The following is an 11,016-nucleotide window of genomic DNA, read 5'->3' on the forward strand; positions in this document are numbered from 1 at the left end:
TTGTAATAAATCCAAGATGTGAAAATTGGGGTGTTACAAATTGGTATCAGAGCTTAAGGTTATAAGATCTTGGAGATAGATCAGAGCTTAGGTTGTGAGATCTTTGTTATGAGCTCAAGGCTATAAGGTCTTGGAAATAAAGTTTGGTACGCTCTGTTACAAGTGGTATCAGAACGATTCGAATCTTTGGAGGTTAGATTGGAACCTAGGCTGTGAAATCTTTGTAAGATGTGACATCTTTGTTATAAGCTTAGGATTTGAGATCATTGTTATCGATAATAGAGTTTGGTACGCTCTGTTACGAGTGAGCTTAAGGTTATAAGATCTTGGAATCAAAGCTTAAGGTTATAAGCTCTGTTACAAAGTCTATCCAAAATTTATTTTACCCCAAATCAAAATATTTAATATGTGCTTATGTGATATTATGTTTAAATGATTTTGTGAAAATGTGAGTACATGTCTATTGAAATTATTTGATGTGAATACATATTGTTTGTTCTTGTGATTGTTAGTGAAATTATTAGATTTATAGAGATTATGATAAGTAATGAAATTATGATGTTAAAGAGATTTGGTGATGAAATTATTGGTATCTGGATTATGAAAAGGAAAATGTTGATATGTGAATATTATGAATATGAAGGTTATAGACCTAAGATATGACATTGAATAAGTAGTTTTGAGTTATAGATGGAAGATATGATATTTTGAAGGATATGGTTAGTTATATATTTTGTCCTGAAGGGTGGTGATACTTGGATGTTTTGAACTATCATTTATGACTATTATTATTATGATTATGATTATGATGATGAGAGTTGAGATCTCTCTATTTGGTTTTGGCCACCGGTTCATGGATTCGTCCGGTTGGTTCGGTATTGGTTTGGAAGTTGAAACTTTCCATTTGGATCCATTCCTCCTTGATATTTTATATAATACCTATTTTTGGGTATATGAAAAGTTTAATCAATTATTTGAAGAATTATCTTTGGTGGTCATTGTGAGAGTTTGGGTACTCTCTATTTGGTGGTTATTTTGAGAGATTGAGATTATCTATTTGATAATTATTTTGAGATATTGGAGTTATTCCTTTGGTATTCATTTTGAGAGTTGGAAATCTCTCTATTGGTGAATAAGTTTTGGTTTAAAGGGATTTTGAGTAGTGATGATATTATGATATATATTGAGAAAATTGTTATATGAAAAAGTTAAGATAAAGATGATATTATGATATATATTGAGGAGATTGTTATATAGAAATATTGATATAAAGATTGTATATGGTGAATCTTGAAGAAATAGTTGATTATGAAATAGGCAATGACCTTATCTCCTGGAAATTTTATAGATATTTTTGGTATGCATTTTTATACATATTTGAATGTGTATGATTTCCTCAAGATATACTTCTAATGGATTAAAGGTGATTTTTATTGATGAGATTAAAAATGCCATGTTAAGGGGTTGAAATTTATTATGGGAAATTTATGTGCTCCAAAGTGATATCAAAAGCTATTCGAACCTTGGGAAGCTTAGGCTATGAGATGTTGGAAATAAGAAAGTATTAGAGCCTGAGTTGATAATTTTGGAGATAAGAATTAAGTAATGGTCTACTTTGAATCCATGAATAACAAGAAGGAAGTTTCGGGGACGAAACTATTTTAAGGGGGAAGACTGTAACCCCTCGTCTATTCCGATAAGTTTATGGTTCGAAAAATATTTTTTTTAGGCTATGACATTTATGAGATGATCTCTCGGTACTTCAGAAGGATTTTTATAAGTGAGACTAGTTATTAAAAAGCTGCGATCTACGTACCGGTCACGAACCGTAAAATTTTTAAGGACGTATATACAGTTCGAATTTCCCTAGAAGATGGATTATTAAGCATGATACGATTAAGCGTGAACTTCCTACTCAGTTCAGTGGAAATTAGACGAACTGTAAGAGTGAAATTTATTACGAACCTCCGTACCACTGTATTTCGCGAGATACCGGAAAATTCCCAATTTTAGTGGTTAATGACGGGATTATTTTTAGAATAATTTTGGTATTAAAATTTTCACGAATTACGTTATATTCATCCGAACTTTTATCTGATTTAATCCCTAACTGGCAAAGCAAACTTACTCTACAAGGCATACCATGGGATTGTGACAAGTGTCACATTTATTTACCACATAGTAATAAATAATTAATTAAATGGGAAGAGTATGGGATAAGCTAAGCCATGCTAAGATGAAACTTACACTCCAAGTCTTCCAAATCTCTCCCACACTCATTTTCAAAAATTAGAGAAGGAAAAAGGGAGAAGGAAAAATATCATTTTCATCTTTGGGATCCAAGAACTCCATAGCTATTTTCTTCAACACAAGTGCTTCCATAATAGGTAAAACTTTGGTTTTATTCGGTTAATATGGCTAGAATCCTTCCTAGAACATAAGTTTAAGCTAAGGATTCATGAAAATGTTGTTATTATGGTGATTGTTTTTTGTTTAGGATCTTCGGTGAAAAGTTTGGAGGAGAAGGTCACCATCTTTCTACGGTCTTAAAAATCTACTTGGAGGTAAGGAATCCCTTAAGTTGGTTTAGTCACTTGAAGGTGAACAAATGCTAGTAAATTATGAAACTAGGAATTTTATGTGAAAATCATGTGTTAAGTTTGTGAATCTACAAGTTAGCTCAAAGGACTACACTTGGAATTTTTGGTAATTTTTGTATACATGTTCATGGCTAATTTATGCATGTATACGTTGTATTTATGCCCACATAAGCTTATACTTGTGAAAATAGTGGAAAATCGAGGCGTTACAACCCAGTTTTTGCTGCCCGAAGTTGGCAGATCCGGATGGACGCGTCCGCGCGTCCATCGGTGTCCGAAGTTTCGGCGTCACGGCCGAATGGCCGGACGCAACCACGGACGCGCGTCCGCTGCACGTCCGTGGGTGTCCAATGTTTCGGCGTCAAGCCGAACGAGTGGACGCGGCCCGGACGCACGCGTCCGTCGTGCGTCCGACGCTGCGGACATCCGCGAGTCTGCGCGACGCGGATCCGTTTTCGACAGAACTTTCTTCCGATGTTTTTGCTCCTGAATGTTATGATGTTTAGAAGGCCTACGGGCAACCGAGACAATTTTTGAAAGTTCAAATATTATTGTGTAAACTTATGTTCATCAATTTGGAGAAAAACCGTGTTTTTAAGAAACAAGCGTGACCCTTGTCACTAGGGAATTTTATGGCGAAAAATCATTTGACAAACATGAGTATTTTGGAAACATAATTGGATGAGAATAATTGTTTTGTGACATCATGTGAAAAATACTAATTAAACTCAAGGAAAGAAAGAATGTTTTGAAAACCTTTGTTCCTGGATAATGTTGTTGAGACGTACGACTTGCGGGAGGCTTGTGAGCTGGGGCCCGGAAGTTGTTGAGATGTTTGACTTTGCGGGAGGCTTGTGAGCCGTGGCCCGGAAGTTATTGAGATGTTTGACTTTGCGGGAGGCTTGTGAGCTGTGGCCCTGAAGTTATTGAGATGTTTGACTTAGCGGGAGGCTTGTGAGCCGTGGCCCCGAAGTTATTGAGATGTTTGACTTTACGGGAGGCTTGTGAGCCGTGGCCCGGAAGTTATTGAGATGTTTGACTTTACGGGAGGCTTGTGAGCCGTGGCCCGGAAGTTATTGAGATGTTTGACTTTGCGGGAGGCTTGTGAGCCGTGGCCCGGAAGTTATTGAGATGTTTGACTTCGCGGGAGGCTTGTGAGCCGTGGCCCCGAAGTTATTGAGATGTTTGACTTTACGGGAGGCTTGTGAGCCGTGGCCCGGAAGTTATTGAGATGTTTGACTTCGCGGGAGGCTTGTGAGCCGTGGCCCCGAAGTTATTGAGATGTTTGACTTTACGGGAGGCTTGTGAGCCGTGACCCGGAAGTTATTGAGATGTTTGACTTCGCGGGAGGCTTGTGAGCCGTGGCCCCGAAGTTATTGAGATGTTTGACTTTACGGGAGGCTTGTGAGCCGTGGTCCGGAAGTTATTGAGATGTTTGACTTTACCGGAGGCTTGTGAGCCGTGGCCCAGAAGTTATTGACATGTTTGACTTTGCGGGAGGCTTGTGAGCCGGGGCCTGGAAGTTGTTGAAATGTTTGACCTGCGGGAGGCATGAGTGTCGCGGCCCGAGGTTCTTGAAAATATTCCGAGAATACCATACACTTATCCAGGGGGAAACTAAGTAAATTTTTCTAACTATAAAAACATAGTTACTCCGTTACTAGGTCGAAGAATAAAATGTCACGAGTCTTGGACAGTAAAGTGTGTGTGTTGTGAACTCTCTATTTTGAGTTAAATGATGGAAATTCTCCGAAATGAAAAGTATTATATGTTGATGCAACTCGTATACTCTACTATACTTTCTTTTGTTGATAATCTGGTTACAGGTAGATTTTCAACTTGTGGGTAAAGCTACAGTTTTCTGAGAATTATGTTTTTCGAAACCTTTGTTTACTTTTGAGTGACAATGGATTTTCCTTACTTAGCTGTCGCGCTAACTACACTTCGATGTGTTTACAGATGTTGTCTAGTGTGGCTCTTGAAGCCCGATGAGCTTTGAATAGGATGGAAGTCGAGGTTGAAGACTACTCTATCCTATAGTAGACACCTAGAAGAATTATTTCCATGTGTACATATTTGGATGTTGATATGGTTATTTGAGGTTGTAAGTTTAGCCTTAGCGTTTGGGTATAGGGGAGATACCTAAGCGTGGCGGTAACACCCAGTTTTCTGCCAGTTAGATGCTTTCGCAATGTATTGCGTTATTAGGGATTTTGTAACAAATCCAAAATGTGAAAATTGGGGTGTTACAATTTTAATCTTTTATGTTGCCCAAAAAGAATTTTTTTGAAATTATTATTTATTTCAAAATATATATACATTTCGAATATATAAATATATATATATATATATATATATATATTTATTTATTTATTTATTTCGTACATGGTTAATAAGAAAAGATTTGCCTTGATGGGCTAAGCTTTAAGATTTATTTGAGAGTTCTTTGATTTGAACCTGGCAACAACAAAATTATTTTCAAATCCTATTATATTGCTCTTCGTATATACCTATATATATATATATATATGTATATATATGTTTGTTGCTAAGCTAAAGCACAAGTGATGATGTGGTGTAGTGGTTTGGTATTAGAGTGGTAAATTGGATGGTGTGGGTTTGAAACCTTACAATTATGAGTGTTGGATATTTTCTTTTCAGGAATATAATTGTTATTAAGGGAGAATGTCCATTATTTATACGTACGTGTATATTCCAGTAGTAAGGAAAAGACAACCGATTTTAGTTTGACTAATATGCGAGAGGACAAGTTATGGGAGAGAAAATAGATTTTAGTTTGACTAATATGCGAGAGGACAAGTTATGGGAGAGAAAATAGATAGATGCATATTTCTCTGTTTATGGAGGTTCGGCAGATTATCAAATTATCTTTATCAAATTATCTTGGGTATATTTGGTGGATTATGGCTCTTAGGTAAGTTTTCATGTCCACCAAAAACTAGTTATTTGCCCCTAAATATATAAATATATATTTTAAAATATGATTATTATATGTTTCATATAAATTACGTAAGATAGCATGTGAAAGTACGTACATGTGTTAAATTTGCAACTGTGATTTTCATTCAAGTATTATATACATATGATATAAAATTGTGTATACATCAATTTACAATGTGCGGCATTTGTACGCATATGTATAATATATATATATATATATATATATATATATATATATATATATATATATGTCTATTTAAAGCAACATATATAAATATTTGAGGGTTGTATCGTGTACATGAATATATATATGTATATGAAATTCTATCTGATAATATATGGGTATAAAGTGCATTATAATGTTCATGTGATCACAAGTGCATTGTAATATTGAACGTTGATTCTCGAAATATCGAGAATGGGTTTTGACGTGTCGAAACCGTGTGTTGAGTAAAATTGTGGCTTGGAAATTTTGGTGTTATATATATTAGTATGGTGAAGTTGTATTAACATTGCTGTGGACTAAATATTTATTTTTGAGAAATTATGTGGAGAAAATGTGTTTTGAGAAACTCTATATATCTTTTGGGGAAATTATATATGTGACATCCCGATATTTTAAACAATTCTTATTTTAATAAAATATTCTTGAGAATAAAATTTATTTTTCAATCCTAAATATTTTGACCTAAATACTTTCAAACACAAATTATTATTTCTTCAAAGTTCAAATAAATTATTTTATTAACTTATTTTATACCTTATAATTTTATTATCTAAAATCATTTATTCTAAAATCTTATTTTATTAAGCTTTTAAAATAAAACTATATATGTAATTTAATTTCATACAAGAAATTCTCTTCAAGCAAGAGTTTAATTAAATATTTTAAACTCTTTTTTTTTTTTGAAAGGAAAGAACCAAATGCATTAATAATCAACCAAATGCGAGATACAGGTCGGAGGTACAGACAACCACGACCCAAGGACAGACATAGAACCAGTCGCCCAAGCTAGAACGTGAGCTACGTGATTCGCTGACCTATTAACATGGCGAACGGACACGTTCCCAATGTCATTAGCAATAATATGACATTGCTTTACAATCAAACCAACATATGAAAGGTCTAAAGCAGAAGAGTTAAAACTAGAGCGAAAATTAAGACAGTCGGTTTCTAATATTAAATTATTAAAAGAAAAGGCCTTTAACCAAGTAAGCGCCTCCTTAACCGCCATGGACTCAGCAAGAAACGGGTCTCTTCCACAACCCAGACGAGCACTGTAGGCCGCTACAAATCGTCCCTCATGATTCCGTAGTACTGCTCCAAAACCAGCTCCGTCATCAAAGATAGCTGCGTCAACATTACACTTTAGCTTGTTGATCGGAGGAGGGGTCCAACTACTAACATTTAAGTTAGAACCAGTAGACAGACCATGCTTAGATAAAGTTTCAAACCAAAGAGAGCTCAAAATGTCTACCTGTCTTTGCATGGAGATAGCTGTCGGCATAACATCCTTCCAAACTGCATCATTTCGAGCTGACCATATGGACCAAAGGCGTGTAATTAATTTTATTGTTGCCAGCGATATTGGGGATTGGAGAACATTAGTCAGCACCTCAGCCAAGCTGCCATCACCCCAACTGTCAGCAGGTCCCCATATATGATTTACTGTAGGGCAAGCAAAGAATAAATGTTCCATTGTTTCCACAGTTACTGAGCAGAACGGGCAGCCTCCACCTACCCAAATATGTCTCCTTTTCAACGTTTCACGGACAGGTAGGATATCTCTCATACACCTCCATAGGAAATTTTTGACCTTAGGAGGGATTGGCAGCGACCACAGCTTCTTCCATTCAGTAAACTGTAGTTGAGGATCGTGATGGAATGTAGGAGCCGTGAGTAATTGGTAACCATGCCGCACCGTGTATATACCCCTTATGTCTCCCTTCCAACGCCATGTATCTTGAATATGTGGTGCAACAGGTGTAGACAGAATCCTGTTAACATCACTATCCATGAATAAATCTCTTACAACCTCCGTATCCCATCTACCCGACTCATCTAGAAGACTACTCACATGAGCCTCCTTCAACTCGTCCACAACGGGGGTATTCAACAGCGGAGTCGAAGAGTCAGCTAACCACGGCCAACCCCAGATTTTCGTATCTTTGCAATCACCCACCCTACGAGCAACACCTTCCCTAAGCAAAGGCTTGCCCGCTATAATACTCCGCCAAATAAAGCTCGGATTATTGCCAATTTGAGCATCAATAAAGTCAGAAGAGGGGTAGTACCTGGCCTTGAGAATTCTGCTCACAAGTGAATTTGGATGGATTAGCAGTCGCCACCCTTGCTTGGCCAGAAGGGCTATATTAAACTCATGCAATTTCTTGAAACCTATACCTCCAAGGCACTTCGGAAGACATAGGCGTGACCAGCTTAACCATGAGACCCCTCTACCATTCGCACCGCCATTCTCCCACCAGAAACAATTCATAAGTCTCTCCAAGTTATCACAGATGTTTCGTGGCAACAAATACATGGACATAGTAAAAATAGGGAGGGCTTGAGCGATGGATTTTAATAGAACTTCCTTTCGTGCTCTAGAGATACATTTATTGCGCCAGACAGTAATGCGTTCCCTTATTCGTTGTTCCAGAAAACGGAGGGTAGCTGCCTTGTTTCGTCCCAAGCAGCATGGCAATCCTAAATATTTCCCCAGATCATTACCCAATCCCACGCCAAGAGACATAGCTATGTTAATTCTGACAGCATCTGGAGTGTTAGCACTAAAGGTGATATTGGACTTATTATAATTAATAAGTTACCCTGAAGCTGCACAATATAAATCTAAACATTCCTTGACCGCATGCACCTCCCGTTGATTAGCCTTAAAAAAGAGTAAGCTGTCATCTGCAAACAAAAGATGTGACACGGATGGAGCTCTCCTGGCCACTTTAATGCCATGAATATCACCTCTTAGTTCAGCCTGATTTAATAGAATTGACAATCCTTCCGCACAGATAATAAACAAATATGGTGATAACGGGTCGCCTTAAGGAATACCCCTTGAGGGGGTTACTGTACCAATTGGATCACCATTCACCAAAATGCTGTAACGGATTGTTGTAACACACAACATGACACGCTGGATCCATTCCGGAGCAAAACCAAGTGCAGCTAGCATACCTTCTAAAAAACCCCACTCCATTCTGTCGTATGCCTTGGCCATATCAAGTTTCAACGCGCCCCATCCCACATTTCCTTGTCTTGTTCTCCTCAAATAGTGCCCAACTTCCCCGGCCACTATAGTGTTGTCAGATAATAACCGGTCCTTAGCAAAAGCACTTTGAGCCGGTGAGATAACGAAATTTAGAACCTCCTTCATACGATTTGCCAACATTTTAGCGAGGACCTTATAGGCTACATTGATTAAGGCTATCCGGCGAAGGTCTGCAACCACCTCTGGTAATTTCTTCTTAGGAATCAGAACAATATTGGTGTTGTTCAAGCCTTGGGGAATGGAACATGTATTCAGACAATTCAGGATGAAACAAGATAGATCATGTCCAACCACAGTCCAAAAACGTTGATAGAAAGCAGGTGTCATACCATTGGACCCGGGGCCTTTTCAGGAGCCATATCAAAGAGTGCCGTTTTAACATCTTCATGCGTGAAAGGTCGAAGGAGCCTTTCGTTCATATCCTTTGTAATACGACTTTGAACATGTTGAAAGAAGTTGGCATTAGTTTGTGTGGACGTTAAAATTTCTGTGAAATATCTCATAACTTCTTCATTCATTCTCGCACCCTGCTACCAAGTACCAGAAGGATCCTTGATCTGCATTAGGGCATTATTTCGCCTCCTTGCCGACGCAGCACGATGGAAATATTTAGTGTTAAGGTCACCATTTGTAAGCCATTGTTGCTTCGATCGCTGACGCCAAAATGTCTCCTACTGAATAAGTAATTGCCATAATTCTCTCTCAGCCCTCATATAATCAGCTACTACAGTGGAAATGCGACTTTCCCTCATAACATTTAGGCTAGTCCGAAGCTGATTTATGCGCCTACCAAACTTCTTAAAATGTTCACCTCCCCATTTCCACAGACTTTGACCACAAACTAGTATCCGCTTCTGAAAGTGCTCACCGCCGACATGTTCCAGGCTCGCTCAACAACAAACCCGACAGCCATCATCATAAAGCCATGCTGATTCAAAGCAAAATTTCCTCTTTACCGGGCGCAATGGGGAACCCTCCGTTTCCAAGAATATAGCACAATGATCTGACGTTAAAGTGAGGATATTATGAACTGTGACTTCTTCAAAAGCATCAATCTAATCCAGAGTTGCAACCGCCCTATCTAGGCGTTCTTCTACCCAGTTATCTGTGCCCCGTCCACGTTCCCAAGTAAAACGGTTGCCTTGCATGCCAAGGTCCAAAAGATTGCAGTCATGTAATGCGTCTGTGAAACTGAGAATCAATGAATTCGGGTGAGGGTGAGGACCTCTCTTCTCCGAATGACATGCGAGATCGTTGAAATCACCAAGGATCACCCATGGTAAATCAGAATTGTCCTTAAGTTGACGAAGTAGACTCCATGAATGCTGTCGCCGTGCTCTCTCCGGATATCCATAGAAACAAGTAAGCCTCCACTGCGGCTTTCCTGGCAAACTTACAATAACATCGATATGATTCTGTGAGAACCCCAATACAGTAGCAGTATCCTTATCTCGCCATAGCAAAGCCAAACCACCACTCATACCCACCCTATCCACACTGAAAGATCCTTCGAAACCAGTCCTTACTCGAACAAATTCAACCTGCTCCATCCTAGCTTTTGTTTCCATTAAAAACACAAACATGGGTCGTTGTTTGTACACAATGCCCAATAGTTCACGAACTGTGCGGGGACTACCCAAACCCCGACAGTTCCAACTGAGGGTGCTCATTGGTGTAGGCGGGACTGGACGTCTAGACCCGCCAAATGCAAGTTTTTTGAAGTGTCTGACATAATAGTATCCTTAATTATCTCAGCACCAGGGTTAGTCACATCTTCCCTTCTACGTTTTAGATCACCTTGCAAACTAGTTTCTTCCTCCGGAACCACAAGCTCCTTAGAACCACTGGTTGAGGCACTAGTAACCGAAGATTTCAAAGGGAGGTCAGGCAAAAGCCATTTCTGCCCCACAGGCTGGACTTGGCGTTTATACCCTGCTCTCATAGTGGCATCGTAGGGATAGTCATGTAGCAAAATACCCTCGTCATAAGCCTTACGGCAAAACTTGTCGGAGTGACCAAGCAATCCGCAGCAGAAACAAAAAGTACTTAGACGCTCGTACTTAAATAGAATCCATTGAAAAGAACCATCCTTGCGTAGCAGCCGCATTCTTCGTTTCAAAGGAGCAGTGATATCCATTTCAACTCTGATCTGGTAAAAGCTCCTTCTAGAG

At 38.6% G+C, this 11,016-nt stretch overlaps 1 protein-coding gene across 1 annotated transcript; it reads right to left on the minus strand.

Moving 5' to 3' along the window:
- Window positions 1-9,900: 9,900 nt before the first annotated feature.
- LOC116007924 lies at window positions 9,901-10,395 on the minus strand. Its single transcript, XM_031248581.1, has one exon. The coding sequence runs from the start codon at window positions 10,393-10,395 to the stop codon at window positions 9,901-9,903; it is 495 nt and encodes a 164-aa protein (XP_031104441.1).
- Between the last annotated feature and the right edge of the window lie 621 nt (window positions 10,396-11,016).

This window comes from Ipomoea triloba, chromosome 16, assembly GCF_003576645.1.
Source record: "Ipomoea triloba cultivar NCNSP0323 chromosome 16, ASM357664v1".
NCBI lineage: Eukaryota > Viridiplantae > Streptophyta > Magnoliopsida > Solanales > Convolvulaceae > Ipomoea > Ipomoea triloba.

Bases quoted from the DNA above. Each gene is read 5' to 3' on its own strand.
- LOC116007924 (XM_031248581.1), bottom strand. From the start codon at position 10,395: ATGGAGCAGGTTGAATTTGTTCGAGTAAGGACTGGTTTCGAAGGATCT.